The sequence below is a fragment of the Sphaerodactylus townsendi genome, linkage group LG13 (assembly GCF_021028975.2).
Source record: "Sphaerodactylus townsendi isolate TG3544 linkage group LG13, MPM_Stown_v2.3, whole genome shotgun sequence".
Taxonomy (NCBI): Eukaryota; Metazoa; Chordata; class Lepidosauria; order Squamata; family Sphaerodactylidae; genus Sphaerodactylus; species Sphaerodactylus townsendi.
Genome location: NC_059437.1, coordinates 33,472,734 through 33,491,198, shown reverse-complemented (window position 1 = coordinate 33,491,198; position 18,465 = coordinate 33,472,734). Strand labels below are relative to the sequence as shown.

General features: G+C 60.9%; 1 protein-coding gene across 2 annotated transcripts in view; it reads right to left on the bottom strand.

Moving 5' to 3' along the window:
• Nucleotides 1-18,316, bottom strand: part of LOC125442867 (gamma-aminobutyric acid receptor subunit alpha-3-like) — a 73,786-nt gene extending 55,470 nt beyond the window's left edge. For both annotated transcript variants that reach the window (XM_048514632.1, XM_048514633.1), the window contains exons 1-2: nt 18,071-18,316; nt 1,340-1,474 (exon numbers count right to left, since the gene is read on the bottom strand). In XM_048514632.1, the coding sequence (XP_048370589.1) occupies nt 1,340-1,431 (92 nt within the window). In that variant the 5' untranslated portion in view covers nt 1,432-1,474; nt 18,071-18,316. The remainder of the gene's footprint in view (nt 1-1,339; nt 1,475-18,070) is intronic.
• Nucleotides 18,317-18,465: the final 149 nt, after the last annotated feature.

Here is an 18,465-nt window from a genome sequence, read left to right as displayed (position 1 = left end):
GAATACTATGCCAATACATTGCAACGTTCTAGGCCTCTGGGTGAGGCTCGAGTTGTAATGAAAGGCCAACAACAACCAGCTAAAGAACTGGCAGCTGTGATATTAAACAAAATTAAATAATAGTAATAATAAAGGGCTAATTCAGGAATGGAGCAATCACAGAATGGAAGAAGGAGCAGCTAATTCAAGCGACAGAAGAAACCAATTAGAAACTACTTTAAAATAGAGAGGCAAGGAGAAACATACTGATTGAACCCAACCTTTGTCGAGCAGCTTACTTCTGAGCAAACTTACACTAAGCTGTTGACTATGGATATTGTAGATGCTGATTTTTAGGGGAATATAATGATCTATCTGTCTGTCTAGCTACCTGTCCATCTATCTGCTATTTATCTATTGATTAATTAGAATCTTTAATTGCCACTCACCAAGGGGTTAAGTGGTATGTGGAAACACCATCTTAATACAAATTTCAACTGATTGTACTGCCTCAGCAGTGCTGAAGCGTTTTAGTATAGAAACAGCACCAGGCATTCATTGAATGTCCCAATTAGCTATACAGTAGGGAAGAAAGGGAGCCTGACAAAGTCTTTTGCCCATTGCACTAAAACTTGAAAAGAAATGGGTGCCTGGTGCCAACTGACCAATGCAGCTGCTCAGATTCTCAGCAAACTAACCCTCCAAAGCTGTCAGTCATGATGTAGCCTTTGGTTTGCAGCCCAGGACTCCACCCCCCTCTTAATGGTCCATGATAATAGAAAGAAGAACTTTAGTGACCGTATAATGAAGAAGATGAGGGCAGTATCCAGCACTTAATTCATGCAGTGATTATACACAGCATTCCCTTCAGCCTGTCCAGAAAAACGAAAGGGGTTTGTTTTTCTCAGCAGACTTAGGCCCCTTCTGCACATGCAGAATAATGCCCTTTCTATCCACTTTCAGCACACTTTGCAGCTGGATTTTACTGTGCGGAATAGCAAAATCCACTTGCAAACAATTGTGAAAGTGGATTGAAAGAGCATTATTCTGCATGTGTGGAAGGGGCCTTAAGCTCTGACATTTCCCTTTTTGTGGGAAGAAGGCTTGCTAGGGCAAAATATTGAACCTCAGTAGGGTCTCACATCCACTTATGAACCTCCTACAGTGATTGCCTGTGCTGTGTATGTGTGTCTGTTTTCCTCCCTTCTCCATTATATCCCCCTCCTTCTGTCTCATCAAAGCCCATATACTCTTGCCATCTTTTTCCCATTAAGTTTTTAAATTTGTTTTTCCACATACGATATGAAATATGACAACAAACAACCTCCCCCTTCCCAACCCCCGTCTCCCCATGTCTTACCCAGCTTCAGCCGAGAGAGCATAAACTACAATCAGAATCCCGAGACTAGCAGTATGGAGAGGAAATATGGCCTGGATCCTCCACAGTGCCATCACTTCAGGATGCAGCAATAGATAGCCTGCAGATCTGCCTCACCTGCCATGGAGGAAGAGAAAAGGGTACAGTAATAAGGTGTGAGAAAAGGTAATGGTTTGCTCAGTGTCAATGCAGATGCTTCAGGTGTATAGCCAAAGGCCTCCTGGCCTATATCTGTGGTGGAAGTGCCTCAGGTACCTGATGAGGCTCTGTTTGAGCAGCTGAGAGCATGAACATGGCCCAAAACACTAGGTGAGCATCAAATAATGAGGAAGCCTGGCTCAAAGTCAGGCCTAGGTCAGGAATGCTGGTTTCTGCTTGTGACTGGCCTCCTTGACTTCATTTGGACACTTGAGAGATCTCCATGCCTTTTGTTGTAGACTAGTCAAGAAATGAATGCTGTGATCTCAGTGACTTCTCAGGTGGCAGGTGCACTGATGCAGCATTGGGCTGTTTGGATTCTCAGCATGTTATTTTTTTTCTGTGATTTCCCTCAACATCATAGCATCCTGGCTACTCCAGGGTGAAGCCTTCATCAAGACCATGCCCATGAGACTATCACTCATCCACACAAGAATGCTGAGTCACTGAGATTCTCGTGCACCATGTTTCCTTTTCCTTGCAAAATTTTCAGTAGCCTAGTAAACTACCAACCTCCACTGCAACACAAGTGGTGCTACCTCTTTTCCAGTTGCCTTACAAGAATCTGTATGGGCTTCCTCATAAGTAAAGAAGAAGCAGGACTATAAAGGACCAAATCAAAATGGGGAGATACCCCTGTTTCCCCGAAAATAAGACAGTGTCTTATATTAATTTTTGCTCCCAAAGATGCGCTATGTCTTATTTTCAGGGGATGTCTTATTTTTCCGCTCCACAGCTGCATGCTCTGGTCGACGGGCATGCTTCCAAACAAAAACTTTGCTACGTCTTTCTTTTGGGGGATGCTTTATATTTAGCACTTCAGCAAAACCTCTACTACGTCTTATTTTCAGGGGATGTGTTATTTTCGGGGAAACAGGGTATTAGCAACAGCTAAGATAGCAGTGTATTTTCTATAATGTGAAAAAAATTAGTTTTGTTGTTGACATTTTTAATCTTTGTTTTTTTTTGGGGGGGGGGCAATTTTCACAAATGATATTGTGCTACAAAATATTCTAGTACCCAACTGTGCCTCACCATTACCATTCATTGAAATAGTGGGTAGGTGGTTTTACCATAGCCAGAATGTGGATAAAAGCCAAACTGCCGTAAACTGAAAGGTGATGAATGAACAGCCCTGGCTGGTTGGGGGCACCCATTTCCTATAGCTCTCTTGCAACCAAGCCTGTTAGCACTTCTGCCCCCATTCTCTGCCTCTGTACATATGGCAACTGCATTTCCCAGTTCTGGCATGATGTGCAAATGGCACATTCTTTTCAGATGATTATCAGAAGGGTGTCCAGACGCTTCTGTTAATGTTTGGCTCATTTTATTTGTTAAACATTGTATCTGGGTTTTTAAATAACATAATCTCATGTCTTGAGCTCACTTGTTAATTTTATAATTATTTCCATTAATTTCTGAGGGAAATGAATTCCCACTTATAACCTTCCTCTGCTCCCCATCTGTTTCCAATGAAATTCTAAGGGATTTCAGCCTCACCCAAAGGAGTCTCTCTCCCAAATTTATGCAGATAGCAAAAAGACTTCTTGTTTTACAGGGCAGATCATTCACTGGCAGAATGGGCAAATGCAGGCAGGGTGGTAAAGTTTTTCCCCCTTCCACTACCAAGATGCTATTTTAAAACAGAATCAGAGTGTGGCATTAAGCCTTACATAGGGACAGGAGCTTTGCACAAGCCTCACTCATTATAATACATTCTTTCCAACCCAGCCTAATTGAGCTGACTTCCAGGATCCATCAAGTTGTCAACGGGGTTGCCTGGAGGAAGTGAAATGCTTCACACAGCAGTGCCAAATTTGGTTGGGTGTGGTCTTCACCTCCCTTTGCTTGCATAATCTAATTTTTTTTAAAAAAACATCCACCACTAATGCTTTATGTGGGAATACGTAGACACATTGTCCACAGTTGGGTTCCTCTACCATAGCTTTTAGATGAGGTCTAATATTATATATTATTGGGGTGCTGTGTGGTTTCTGGGCTGTATGGCCGCGTTTCTGGGCTGTATGGCCATTCTCTCCTGACGTTTTGCCTGCATCTGTGGCTGGCATCTTCAGAGGATGCCAGGATGTTCTACCATCCTGCTAGAACACGGCCATACAGCCCGGAAACCACAGAGCACCCCAGTGATTCTGGCCATGAAAACCTTTGACAATACACTACATATTATCTTTTTCTGTCCTCCTGACTTTTCTTTTGCTTATAGAGAGTGGAAGCTTCTGCTCTGCAAATTGGAAAGAGGGCAGAGACAGCAAGATAATTACATTATGGCTCTTTGGCTGCTCCCCAAAGTGTCAAAACATCACTTTTTACCTTATAAAGAATAAGCAAGATCTTTCTTGCTTTGTCCCAAGGCACCAGGTGTGTTTTGGACTTCTAAGAGAGAGGGGGGGGGGGACACCCTTCTGCCTCCATTCTTCCACCCATCTTGTATCAATAGCTGCAAGCAAGGATTTTGTCTGCTCCTAGCACAGGGGTCTTCAACCCGTGGCTCTCCAGATGTTCATGGACTACAAATCCCATCAGCCCCTGCCAGCATGGCCAATTGGCTGCTGGTGTAGAAGAGCCATCCCTAAACCAGTGAACCAGCTATGTGACTGGGAAAATGTGCACAGAAATGGCAGCCAAGATGCTGCTGTTTGGGGCAGGCATAGGCCAAGTATTCTTGTGAGACTGAGTGGCTGTCAGGCACATGTCCACTTAGACACTCCCCTCCCTTCCCTTATTCTGTGCCCCTCTTGAAGTGGAAACTTTAAGATGGGGCAATAGGAAGCTGAGAGCAAAACTGTGGCTCCAGACATCATGGCTGTCAGAAGAACAGCCAAATCTGATTGGTTTAGATCTGAACATTACAGGAAATTTCACTTATTTACCATTCTATGATTAACCATCCCCTGCCACCAGGGAGGATCTGGCAACCGTAGATATGCCTGCCTTGGGTTTTGATTAGCTATTACCCAAACCAGCATCTCTAATGATTAGTTGGTTAGGCTCAGCCAACCAGAATACTTCTGGGCTGGGACATTTATACTTCTGTCTGTATGAGTTCAGCTGAGGGCTGATTCATATAATATCCACATTGCAGACATGGGGTTACCACAGTAACTTGTTGCTGGACTAGAGTGCAGTAAAGAAATATTTTTAAATCAATAAATTAAACATATTCGGGATTTGTGGATTGCCTGAACTGTGCAGAGGTTTTGCCACATTTGTTTAGAATTGACATAACAATAGTTGCATTTTACAATAACGTTCAATTATATTTTCTTCACTGTGTAACTTTTGAGATACCTTGTTGGAATACTTTCTTTTTGTTGATGCTGTTGGGCATGACCTTATAAAAAATCTATGGCCCCGTAAAAATACAGGGATTTAGGACTCACAAACCACACAGGTCTGGAGTAGGTTCACTTAGCAAACCTACATCAAAGTCTCTGGAACGGCCCCAAATGAGCTTGAAATAATATAGAAGGGTAAGGGCAGGAAATTGGGAAGATACTTTCCCACACATGAACTGAGAAGGAAGATGTCTTCACAAAGAGAATCTGTCCTTTTTCAGCCATCATACAGAAAATCACACTAGTCTTTTGCTGAGAAGGAGACCTACTACAACTTTGCTCTTGTTTTCTGTTTTGTGTCTCGACCATAGACAAGACATTGCTTTAACTGGAACAAATACATCAAGAACAAAGATTGTTTTTAAAAAACTGTTACATTGTTGTTTTTCATTCCCTTCCCTTCCCCTCCCCACACGCATACACATTTCTGCTTTCATTTTTCCATCTGCTCTCTTGCAGTTAATTTCTTGAAGGCACAGTTTAGCACGCACTTACAAGAAGGTAATTTATACCAATTTGACCATGTCTTGTCACACACTAAAATTACTGAGCAAAAAAAAGACTTCCTCAACAGCTTTCCTTGCATTTGGAATTTGCTTTGAGAAGCAGGCATACAGTTTCTGTACAGGGCAGCACAGTCCCTTGGGAAAATGGGCAATTCTGGAAGACAATTTTGGAAATGCTGACTTACAAAAGCCATGGTAGCCTCAAATGCTAAAGACGTATGAACCAGAGAACACACCTATCTAAGATCCACTACCCCGTGCTCCAAATACTTCACGTTCCCCACAAACCTTAACCTTCCCTTTTCTTGTGTCTACTATACATATTTTTTTAATCCTTGTCCTTTTTCTTGCCTAAGTGAACCATAAATATAAGAACATCTTGTTGGGTTTTTGCAAGTGTCTGTCACAACCAGCTATAAAAGGGTTAACTGTTTGTATGTAAACGAGTTGCTGAAGTCACTGCTTATGACCTGATCTATTGATTAGTTATTGGTCAGTGAGATAGCAATTGCTTACATGTTAGTGAGCAGGCCATCTGAAGTTATAAAGTTAACTCAGGCAGTTTCCGCACGGCCGTCGATGCGCCTCCACGCCGGCAAGAATTCTGCCGGCGTGGAGGTGGAGGCCGTTCACACGCACGCGTGCGGGTGGCCTCAGGAGAGGCCGGCGGACGGCAGGAGGCTCCGCATGGAGCCGCCTCTGCCCTCTTCCCCGTCTGACTCACCGTGTCCCCGTCGTCGGCCTGCTGGCCGTCGCAGCCCCACCCACGCTGCCCTCCGACCTCCAGGGGCCGGAGGATGGGGGGGGGGTGGGGGGCGGGGGGGTCGGGGGGGGGGGGGGTGGGGCGAGTGGGGGGGGGGGCGGGGGGCGCGGGGGGGGGGGGGGGGGTGGCGTGGGGGGGGGGGGGGGGCGGCCGGGGGGGTGGGGGGCGCGGGGGGCGCGTGGGGGGGGGGGGGGGGGGGGGGGGGGGGGGGGAGGGTGGGGGCGGGGGGGGGGGGGGGTGGGGGGGGGGGGGGGTGGGGGGGGGGGGGGGTGGGGGGGGGGGGGGGTGGGGGGGGGGGGGGGTGGGGGGGGGGGGGGGTGGGGGGGGGGGGGGGTGGGGGGGGGGGGGGGTGGGGGGGGGGGGGGGTGGGGGGGGGGGGGGGTGGGGGGGGGGGGGGGTGGGGGGGGGGGGGGGTGGGGGGGGGGGGGGGTGGGGGGGGGGGGGGGTGGGGGGGGGGGGGGGTGGGGGGGGGGGGGGGTGGGGGGGGGGGGGGGTGGGGGGGGGGGGGGGTGGGGGGGGGGGGGGGTGGGGGGGGGGGGGGGTGGGGGGGGGGGGGGGTGGGGGGGGGGGGGGGTGGGGGGGGGGGGGGGTGGGGGGGGGGGGGGGTGGGGGGGGGGGGGGGTGGGGGGGGGGGGGGGTGGGGGGGGGGGGGGGTGGGGGGGGGGGGGGGTGGGGGGGGGGGGGGGTGGGGGGGGGGGGGGGTGGGGGGGGGGGGGGGTGGGGGGGGGGGGGGGTGGGGGGGGGGGGGGGTGGGGGGGGGGGGGGGTGGGGGGGGGGGGGGGTGGGGGGGGGGGGGGGTGGGGGGGGGGGGGGGTGGGGGGGGGGGGGGGTGGGGGGGGGGGGGGGTGGGGGGGGGGGGGGGTGGGGGGGGGGGGGGGTGGGGGGGGGGGGGGGTGGGGGGGGGGGGGGGTGGGGGGGGGGGGGGGTGGGGGGGGGGGGGGGTGGGGGGGGGGGGGGGTGGGGGGGGGGGGGGGTGGGGGGGGGGGGGGGTGGGGGGGGGGGGGGGTGGGGGGGGGGGGGGGTGGGGGGGGGGGGGGGTGGGGGGGGGGGGGGGTGGGGGGGGGGGGGGGTGGGGGGGGGGGGGGGTGGGGGGGGGGGGGGGTGGGGGGGGGGGGGGGTGGGGGGGGGGGGGGGTGGGGGGGGGGGGGGGTGGGGGGGGGGGGGGGTGGGGGGGGGGGGGGGTGGGGGGGGGGGGGGGTGGGGGGGGGGGGGGGTGGGGGGGGGGGGGGGTGGGGGGGGGGGGGGGTGGGGGGGGGGGGGGGTGGGGGGGGGGGGGGGTGGGGGGGGGGGGGGGTGGGGGGGGGGGGGGGTGGGGGGGGGGGGGGGTGGGGGGGGGGGGGGGTGGGGGGGGGGGGGGGTGGGGGGGGGGGGGGGTGGGGGGGGGGGGGGGTGGGGGGGGGGGGGGGTGGGGGGGGGGGGGGGTGGGGGGGGGGGGGGGTGGGGGGGGGGGGGGGTGGGGGGGGGGGGGGGTGGGGGGGGGGGGGGGTGGGGGGGGGGGGGGGTGGGGGGGGGGGGGGGTGGGGGGGGGGGGGGGTGGGGGGGGGGGGGGGTGGGGGGGGGGGGGGGTGGGGGGGGGGGGGGGTGGGGGGGGGGGGGGGTGGGGGGGGGGGGGGGTGGGGGGGGGGGGGGGTGGGGGGGGGGGGGGGTGGGGGGGGGGGGGGGTGGGGGGGGGGGGGGGTGGGGGGGGGGGGGGGTGGGGGGGGGGGGGGGTGGGGGGGGGGGGGGGTGGGGGGGGGGGGGGGTGGGGGGGGGGGGGGGTGGGGGGGGGGGGGGGTGGGGGGGGGGGGGGGTGGGGGGGGGGGGGGGTGGGGGGGGGGGGGGGTGGGGGGGGGGGGGGGTGGGGGGGGGGGGGGGTGGGGGGGGGGGGGGGTGGGGGGGGGGGGGGGTGGGGGGGGGGGGGGGTGGGGGGGGGGGGGGGTGGGGGGGGGGGGGGGTGGGGGGGGGGGGGGGTGGGGGGGGGGGGGGGTGGGGGGGGGGGGGGGTGGGGGGGGGGGGGGGTGGGGGGGGGGGGGGGTGGGGGGGGGGGGGGGTGGGGGGGGGGGGGGGTGGGGGGGGGGGGGGGTGGGGGGGGGGGGGGGTGGGGGGGGGGGGGGGTGGGGGGGGGGGGGGGTGGGGGGGGGGGGGGGTGGGGGGGGGGGGGGGTGGGGGGGGGGGGGGGTGGGGGGGGGGGGGGGTGGGGGGGGGGGGGGGTGGGGGGGGGGGGGGGTGGGGGGGGGGGGGGGTGGGGGGGGGGGGGGGTGGGGGGGGGGGGGGGTGGGGGGGGGGGGGGGTGGGGGGGGGGGGGGGTGGGGGGGGGGGGGGGTGGGGGGGGGGGGGGGTGGGGGGGGGGGGGGGTGGGGGGGGGGGGGGGTGGGGGGGGGGGGGGGTGGGGGGGGGGGGGGGTGGGGGGGGGGGGGGGTGGGGGGGGGGGGGGGTGGGGGGGGGGGGGGGTGGGGGGGGGGGGGGGTGGGGGGGGGGGGGGGTGGGGGGGGGGGGGGGTGGGGGGGGGGGGGGGTGGGGGGGGGGGGGGGTGGGGGGGGGGGGGGGTGGGGGGGGGGGGGGGTGGGGGGGGGGGGGGGTGGGGGGGGGGGGGGGTGGGGGGGGGGGGGGGTGGGGGGGGGGGGGGGTGGGGGGGGGGGGGGGTGGGGGGGGGGGGGGGTGGGGGGGGGGGGGGGTGGGGGGGGGGGGGGGTGGGGGGGGGGGGGGGTGGGGGGGGGGGGGGGTGGGGGGGGGGGGGGGTGGGGGGGGGGGGGGGTGGGGGGGGGGGGGGGTGGGGGGGGGGGGGGGTGGGGGGGGGGGGGGGTGGGGGGGGGGGGGGGTGGGGGGGGGGGGGGGTGGGGGGGGGGGGGGGTGGGGGGGGGGGGGGGTGGGGGGGGGGGGGGGTGGGGGGGGGGGGGGGTGGGGGGGGGGGGGGGTGGGGGGGGGGGGGGGTGGGGGGGGGGGGGGGTGGGGGGGGGGGGGGGTGGGGGGGGGGGGGGGTGGGGGGGGGGGGGGGTGGGGGGGGGGGGGGGTGGGGGGGGGGGGGGGTGGGGGGGGGGGGGGGTGGGGGGGGGGGGGGGTGGGGGGGGGGGGGGGTGGGGGGGGGGGGGGGTGGGGGGGGGGGGGGGTGGGGGGGGGGGGGGGTGGGGGGGGGGGGGGGTGGGGGGGGGGGGGGGTGGGGGGGGGGGGGGGTGGGGGGGGGGGGGGGTGGGGGGGGGGGGGGGTGGGGGGGGGGGGGGGTGGGGGGGGGGGGGGGTGGGGGGGGGGGGGGGTGGGGGGGGGGGGGGGTGGGGGGGGGGGGGGGTGGGGGGGGGGGGGGGTGGGGGGGGGGGGGGGTGGGGGGGGGGGGGGGTGGGGGGGGGGGGGGGTGGGGGGGGGGGGGGGTGGGGGGGGGGGGGGGTGGGGGGGGGGGGGGGTGGGGGGGGGGGGGGGTGGGGGGGGGGGGGGGTGGGGGGGGGGGGGGGTGGGGGGGGGGGGGGGTGGGGGGGGGGGGGGGTGGGGGGGGGGGGGGGTGGGGGGGGGGGGGGGTGGGGGGGGGGGGGGGTGGGGGGGGGGGGGGGTGGGGGGGGGGGGGGGTGGGGGGGGGGGGGGGTGGGGGGGGGGGGGGGTGGGGGGGGGGGGGGGTGGGGGGGGGGGGGGGTGGGGGGGGGGGGGGGTGGGGGGGGGGGGGGGTGGGGGGGGGGGGGGGTGGGGGGGGGGGGGGGTGGGGGGGGGGGGGGGTGGGGGGGGGGGGGGGTGGGGGGGGGGGGGGGTGGGGGGGGGGGGGGGTGGGGGGGGGGGGGGGTGGGGGGGGGGGGGGGTGGGGGGGGGGGGGGGTGGGGGGGGGGGGGGGTGGGGGGGGGGGGGGGTGGGGGGGGGGGGGGGTGGGGGGGGGGGGGGGTGGGGGGGGGGGGGGGTGGGGGGGGGGGGGGGTGGGGGGGGGGGGGGGTGGGGGGGGGGGGGGGTGGGGGGGGGGGGGGGTGGGGGGGGGGGGGGGTGGGGGGGGGGGGGGGTGGGGGGGGGGGGGGGTGGGGGGGGGGGGGGGTGGGGGGGGGGGGGGGTGGGGGGGGGGGGGGGTGGGGGGGGGGGGGGGTGGGGGGGGGGGGGGGTGGGGGGGGGGGGGGGTGGGGGGGGGGGGGGGTGGGGGGGGGGGGGGGTGGGGGGGGGGGGGGGTGGGGGGGGGGGGGGGTGGGGGGGGGGGGGGGTGGGGGGGGGGGGGGGTGGGGGGGGGGGGGGGTGGGGGGGGGGGGGGGTGGGGGGGGGGGGGGGTGGGGGGGGGGGGGGGTGGGGGGGGGGGGGGGTGGGGGGGGGGGGGGGTGGGGGGGGGGGGGGGTGGGGGGGGGGGGGGGTGGGGGGGGGGGGGGGTGGGGGGGGGGGGGGGTGGGGGGGGGGGGGGGTGGGGGGGGGGGGGGGTGGGGGGGGGGGGGGGTGGGGGGGGGGGGGGGTGGGGGGGGGGGGGGGTGGGGGGGGGGGGGGGTGGGGGGGGGGGGGGGTGGGGGGGGGGGGGGGTGGGGGGGGGGGGGGGTGGGGGGGGGGGGGGGTGGGGGGGGGGGGGGGTGGGGGGGGGGGGGGGTGGGGGGGGGGGGGGGTGGGGGGGGGGGGGGGTGGGGGGGGGGGGGGGTGGGGGGGGGGGGGGGTGGGGGGGGGGGGGGGTGGGGGGGGGGGGGGGTGGGGGGGGGGGGGGGTGGGGGGGGGGGGGGGTGGGGGGGGGGGGGGGTGGGGGGGGGGGGGGGTGGGGGGGGGGGGGGGTGGGGGGGGGGGGGGGTGGGGGGGGGGGGGGGTGGGGGGGGGGGGGGGTGGGGGGGGGGGGGGGTGGGGGGGGGGGGGGGTGGGAGGGGGGGGGGGTGGGGTGGGGGGGGGGGGGGGGGGGGGGGGGGTGGGGGGGGGGGGGGGTGGGGGGGGGGGGGGGTGGGTGGGGGGGTGGGTGGGGGGGGGGGGGGGGGGGAGGGAGGGGGGGGGGGGGGGGGGGGGAGGGAGGGGGGGGGGGGGGGAGGGGGGGGGGGGGGGGGGGGGGGGGGGGGGGAGGGGGGGGGGGGGGGGGGGGGGGGGGGGGGGGGGGGGGGGGGGGGGGGGGGGGGGGGGGGGGGGGGGGGGGGGGGGAGGAAGGAAGGAAGGAAGGAAGGAAGGAAGGAAGGAAGGAAGGAAGAGGAACAGAAGAAGAAAGGAAGGTCCAACTCCCTTGCATGTGCTCAGGGAAAAATTGGAATATTATCACAGCCTTGGAACAAGGGTGGCAAAAGTATTGATATATTCTATACATATTTATATATATGTATATAATCAACATCTCTTTTAAACAATAGAATGTTGACCTCTATGAGCTGTTAATTAATAATTACACTTCTATCTATTTATAATGTTTAAATATCCCCTCAACCCCTCTGCCTACATAAAAATCCAACCGTAGCCTTTTCCCGGACATTTTTTAAAATACAGCACATGTAATTTTGACATACAGGAAACCTAGAGGAAATGCACCTCACGCTCCTTAGCAGCCCTGCTGATAAAGAACAATACGAAAAGCTTTAAATTGTAGTTGTATGCTGCTAGAATAGAATGGTTAAAATGGAAATTTCATTTCTTTGGCAGTCACTGGGGTCAGACTTTGTTTGAGCCAGGCTAGCTAATTACTAGGAGGCTTGCTTTGAGGACAGTAGGAAAAGAGGAAAGCACCCATATGAGGATGGACAGCCAGCTCAAGATGTAGCCCTCAGTTTGCACTTGACCCTAGGAGCAAGGCTATTTATTAAAGAGGTTGTTTTGGAGATTCTCAGCCAGTTTAAGTCAGAAGCAACTTGATGGCACATAATGCACACGAACAGGCCCTCCTTCTTGTCCCTCCCCTTTCCCCAGGTGAACAGTCAGCCTCTTTGGGGAAGGCCATACCTATCAGATGAGGGGGCAGGTCTACTAGAGGCCTTTGGCAAAGTCAAGCATAACACAGCTCCCAGTTTTAAAGCAGTGGAGTGGGGGGCAAGAGCAGAGCCAGTCCTCTTCTCCTCTTGCCCCATTTGACCCCAGGCTGCAGCAGGGTTTGCAGTTCTTCAGCACAGCACAAGGCAGGGGGGTGGGAGGGAAAGGTATTCTAAACCATTAACAGTCAGTAGCCCTCAAAACTCTTCTCCCCTGGTGAGTATTTATAACCTCTCCCCCCCACCCTCCGAAGTCTTATATGTCCAAAGCCTACCACAGCCACTAATCAATGTGCAGATCCCAGCCATGGGGGAGAGGGCAGGGGAGAAAGCAGAGGGGTGAAAAGTCCTGCAAAGATTAGGAAGAGGGGAGGAATTGCCTCAGAGCTGGAGGAGCAGGGAGGGGGAGATTATAGGGAGCCAGGGGGTTTACTTGGGAGTCTGCCTCTCCCATAACATAGAACCTGACAACTTTGGATATCTCACATAAGGGCCTTAAAACTTCTTCTCTTCTTTCACTGCACTCTAGCCTAACAATACAATGCTTCAGCACCACCAAGGGACTGTGGGCTCACCTCCTGGAAGCCCAGAGACTCCCTCTCCCTTCCCTACCTCCTGGGAGCAACCTAATTGGGGGAATGGGGTGCATGCACTACAGAATGAGCCAACTCTGCTGGGCAATTTAGCCTCCCCCACCTCCAAGAGCAGGCTAATCAGGGTAATGGGGCATATGTGCTGCAGAAAGAGCCATCTCTTACAGGCAATTGAGCCTCCTGCACTTCCTCTCTCTGCCCCCTTTCTGCCCACTGCCTGGGGCACCTGCCTCCTGCACCTGCTAGATCTGGCATGGCCAATGATGACACAGGGGTAGACTCACCAAAGGGTGACCCCACCTGTCACCACCAGGTCTGAGATGAGTGGACTCTGTGCTGCTGCGGCATAAGCAAGGAATACCTGGGTGATAAACACTTCTAGTGATGGCCCAGCAAATAGGCCCAGTGGAGTTAAAAGGCGAGGGTTCAATTTCTTTTGCAAGGGCAAAATGCTGGTTTTGTTTAAAAAACAGTCACAACACACTCTTGAGCATCCCCAGGAAACGTGAACAGTTCCCTGGTGCTGATTCACAGCTGTCTAAATCCACTGTGTAAATGAGAAACTTTAATTGTCTATGGAATAGGATTTTTTTTTCTGCCAGGGGTGCACAATTCTTATTAATTCCATTCCAATTTGAATAGTTGGTAGGCGGAGGTATGGACATCCTTTTGCATTGGTTTTTCTAGGACAACTGATTTATTTCCCACATTAAAAAAAAACCTGCCGAAGTTTTCAGAATGATGATACCTTCCTCCGGTCCCTTATTATTCCCATATGCATGTTCTTTAAAGTAGCTGAGAGTTAAATGAGATCTGCCCCTTTATATGCTCCAGGTTGCTGACCTCTAACTTTATGAGATCTTTTAGTTCGGCTCTTCCTTGGTGAGCTGGGAATAGGACATCTCAGTGTGTCGTAATACTAATTTCATTCACTCCCCTTGAAGTAATATCTGTGCTCGTTTTGTAGCCCTGAGGATTGGTGCCATCTACAAAGCCTTTTTTTGTTCCCATATTTAGATTTTTGCTTTATTTTAGCCTTTGGACAAGCCAGAGCCAGACGCTGCAGAAACCAGAAGGAGCATCACTGTGTCCTCACAGACTTGGAAATTTGCCCACAGATTTGAGAGGTGGTTGATGACTGAGCAGTCCTTGCTTTCTCCTTGCTTGGCCCCAAACAACCTAAGATGTATTCCATACTCACAAGGACTCAGGAGCGTCCAGCAGAGATACAGCTCACCTTCTGAATTAAAGTCACCCAAGAGCAGAAACAGGAAGTGATCAGAATGTCTTTTCTTTTCACTTTGCATCCTGCTCAGAAGAGTCTCTCGAAAGTAGGGATCTCCCACCTATGCCCTCCAGATTTTCATGGATGACGATTCTCATCAGCTCTTCCAATTGGCCATGCTAGCAGGGGCTGATGGAAATTGTAGTCTGTTAACATCTGGAGGGGCATAGGTTGGAGACCCCTGATCGAAAGGGAACTCAGAAGACATAGTGTGAAATCTCAGCTCACCACTCAAAGAACCTGCCCTGCACCACATTGTCCAGGGCACTTTACCCCAAACAAACAACACTGATATTTTTGAACAATATTCTAGTCCTGTAGCACTTTAAAGACCAACAAGATTTCCAGAAAATCAACTTTTGAGAGTCAAGATTCCCTTTGTCAGGTACCTGAAGAAGGGTGCTTCAAAAGCTTATCCCCTAGAAAGTTTGTTGATCTTTAAGGTGCTACCAGACTCAAATCTCACCTTTCTACTGCAGACCAACATGGCTACCCACCTGAAACAACAATATTTCTGGGCTCCAAAAGGGAGCCATTTCCCTAGTGATCTAGCTTAAAGTATCATTTCCATCAACCAAAACTAAACCAAATCAGCGTGCCCTTCTGCTGGTGGGGCAGGTGTTGGATTCCAAACAAGTCCGTGGACTCCTCGGATGGGCAAACATTCCATTACACCACTACAACTGCTGACAGACTGACTCACTGCAAACAACTCTGACTCACAACCAGCCCATTCATCATGATGCTGCACCCAAAAACTACAGGAAAGCCTCTAGGCAATTACTGTAGATGTGACGTGTTCTGCCCCTTGGAGGGGCTTTCAGCCCCTTAGCCTTTGTTTCTGGGTCTCCACTTCCCAGGGAAGAATGTGAGTGACCAAAAAACATGTGTTGGACTTGTCTTGGATGATCTTGTGGCTGAAACAGGCAAATAAACCAGACAGCAGGGACTAAAAGCTGACCATAGAACCTCCCCCCGCACACACAAAGATCAAGCCGAGGAATTGTCTATCAGACTAAGGGTCCTGAGTGTATTTGATGGGCTGCGTAGCTGGCCTCTCTGTGATGCTTCAGAGGAAAAGTGAGAGGGAGACAGATAGACCCCAACCAGCTTCAGAGCAATATCTTTTCTTCAAACATTCCCCACCTGCCTACACAAATGTTATTCATAACAGGTAGACCCATGATATGTCCCCAACAACATCTGTTAAATCCCAAGATAAAGAATCCGGCCAAGAGGCAAAATCCCCAAGGGAGGCAGCAGCTCAAGAAGGGGGCGTACTCAACAGCTGGCTTATTTACTACACTGTCTCTGTCTGTGTGTATAATTACGATGGGATCCGGTCTGTACATTGAGCAACTCATTGTAAACATTTGGCAGAAATACACCCACAGAGAGAACGGGATCGGTTTTCTTTCTAGAGATATAGTAAAACTGAGGGGGAGGAGAAAAATGAAGAGAATCACTGGTGTGGGGGGAGGAGTGGGGGGGGTTGGAGGCGGGGGGGGGGAGAGACAAAGCGAGAGGATGCCTGAGATTGAAAAGAGCTGTGTGGGTTGGAAAAAATGCCTAAGCAGGAAGGTGGTGGACAAAAGAGAGCAGATTCTTTGTTCTCTCTCAAGGTTTTGCGGTTTGTTTTTTTTAAGGAGAGGGCCCAATAGAGATCAAGGGGAAGATAAACAAAGGCAGGAGAGAGAACAGCTTCAGGGGAGAAATGCATCAGTGGAAGGAAAGCCGAGATTGCTGAATGCAGCAAGAGCCGCCAGCGTGGAGATGAGGGGCACGCGGCTCCTTTTCAGCAGCCGAGGGGCAGTCCCGGGGCCCAGCACCTACATACGATTCCAGAGGTGGGTCACCTCCTTTGTGCAGTTCTGTAACTGTAAGTAACACAGAAGTATCTGCATCCCTCTGGATGGGGAGGGGTAGAGGACCAGCTCTAGAGGGACAGCCAAACACCCAACACGGCGTGATGCGCAGGCCACTTGATGGAGTATTTAGGAGGAGCAGAAGGTACTTTGCAGAGGCACAAAACTGGAAGCCACACACAAACACACACACCCTCCTCTCCCACCTACAAGACTAATTTTATTCTCAGTGGTCTGACTCCTGACCACCAGTCCCCCCCCCCCCCTTTCCAGGCTTTTCCTTGATTGCTTCCCATTATTTTCCTTCCTGAACAGGTGCTTTGGGGTAGGCATATGGCCATTTCTAAGCCAGCTCCCCCCAGATGTCTTATTTGCTCAGTGCCCGCCAGGAAGGCTTCCATCTTTCCCGAAGCCTCCCAAGGGACACGCACCTGCAGGCACATCCATACGCTTGCAGATCCCTGGGCATCAACATGCAAATAACGGCTTTGAATGCCTCTTCTCGGGAGCTGTCCATGGTAGGAGCCCAACCAGATTTCCGGGAAGCAGCAGGTTCTGCTGCTGGTGGGAGACTTCAAAATGGGGTGGCCAACCTATGGTGCTCCAGATGTTCGTGGACTACAATTCCCATCAGCCCCTGCTCAGCATGGCCAATTGGGTGGACGTTAGGAGGGCATTCAACTAGGAAATCCAGGTTTCCCCTGCAACCTTGAGGTGAGGAGGCTGAGCTCCAGGCTCCCAAGCCTGGAGAGGGTTACACAGGTGGGCACCAGCGCCCGGCAGCTTCAGGAAGGTCTGGCCTGTCGCCACGGCTGTTCATGGGTGTCAATTCTGCGCCCTGAGATTCTTCACACCGCTGATTCACCAAAGCTCGATTTATGATCAGGATGTATTGGGGGGCGGTCTCCATTTCCTGCCCTGTGGCACCCTCCTTTGGCCATGCGAGCACATCTCAGCCGAGAGTGCACCGCTCTACCCCACCCCACCCCCAATATCTGTCAACTCGGTTTTCCAGATGTTTTCCGCCTTCCTCCCTTGTACACTCGGCACTGGTTCCACTCCACCAGGGATCGCTCCCTCAGGTTCTCATGTGTATCTCAAGCACTACTCATTTCCTCTGCGCCCCCCCCCCCACTCTGATGAGCTGCTGACAGGTGTTTCGACATTCTAGTAGGCTTGGTGTGTGTGTGTATGTGCCACTGATTCTATCCAGGGTGGTCGACCACATTTTCACCTCAAGGGCTACTCTTTCCCCCCCAAACTTAGTGGCTCACCGGGGAAGGCCCCTCTGAGGCCCCCCCAGGCTCTTTCTTGGGAGGAGGGGCGCTGGAAAACGCCAGAGTGGCTGGGCATCCTCCCCCTCCCTCTTCTCCCAGCCTCGGATGGACCGGCAGGTTGCCCACCTCCTCAGCGAGTCGCCCAGCTTCTCTGTGCAGCGCAGGGGCCGCAAGCCGGAGAAAACTCACGGCCGCCCTCCCCCCCCCCCACCCCGCTTTGTGACTGCTGCAACAAATTAATCACCAGTGGTACCCAAAGGGATGCGGCTGGCTGGGGAGAGGCTCCAAGAGCCCCGGCCGAGCCTCGGACAGCTTCGCTGCCCTTCCCGAGTCTCCCTGTGGAGCTCCGGGCGCCCCGCTGACCGCTGCCTCTTCCGCCCACCCAGCCGGGTTTCCAGCGCCGCAAAGTCCACTGCCGCGGCTGTAGATCAACTGCGGAGGCAACGGCGACAAGATGCTCCAGCGCCATTCCCCGGCAAGGACATTCCTCCGCCCCCCAGGCGCGGCCCCTCTTCCGCTCCCGAGTCTGCCTGGAGACACGTGTCGGCGGCTCCGCACAAGATACCTGGAGCCCCGCCCGGCAGGCCATCCGAGGAGGCGGGTGGAGGGGGGAACCTTGGCGCGCCCACCTTGAGCCTTCCCCAGGCACCCGCTCCCGATGCCAGACCGGCCCGTTGGGCTCCGCGCAACTTGGCCAGGAGCTTGCGCTGCGCCAGGCAGCGGGGTGGCGAGGGCGCAGCCGGGAACCTGGCGACGGAAAGCCAGCAGCGGCGCGGGGAGGGGGTCGGCCCATGGGAGGGGGCGCCGGCGGGGGCAACAACGCCCGCCCGAACGCCCCTCCGCCTCGAGAGAGAGAGAGAGAGAAAGCCGGCACAAGCCCCCCGTCCCCTGGGCGCGGCCGGCGGCTCCCAGTATCGCTCCCGTGCACCTGCCGGCGAGAAGGCAGGCAGGCAGGCCCCCTCCGGCGGGGGTCGAGAAGAGAGGGGGACCCTCCCGACCCCCCTGCTCGGACACGGCTTACCTCCTGCAGCGCGGCTGTGGCCAGACCCAAGCGGCGAAGGGACCGCGGCGCGCCGAACTGAGCAGCCAGACAGGCTGGTGTCCGCCCAGTCCGCGCTTCTCTCCCGGGCTGGCGGCGCCGGCTCCTTCCTTGGCGGTCTCGCAGCTCCAGCGGGGCCGGATCCAGCGGCTGCGCCTCCCTCGCGGCGCCCCGGCGGCTCTCGCGCTCCGTCTGCCAGCGGGCTGGAGCGCCAGCTGTCCGCCTTCGCCTTGCGCCGTGCCCAGACTGGCAGTGGCAAGGCGAGGCCACGCAGCCGCCTCCCCCTCCCCTCCCCCTCCCTCCGCGCCGGGGAGGAGGGCTCAGCCAGCCTGGACGCGCAGCGCCCCCTCGTCCCCCCCAGCAGCCCCTCCAATCGG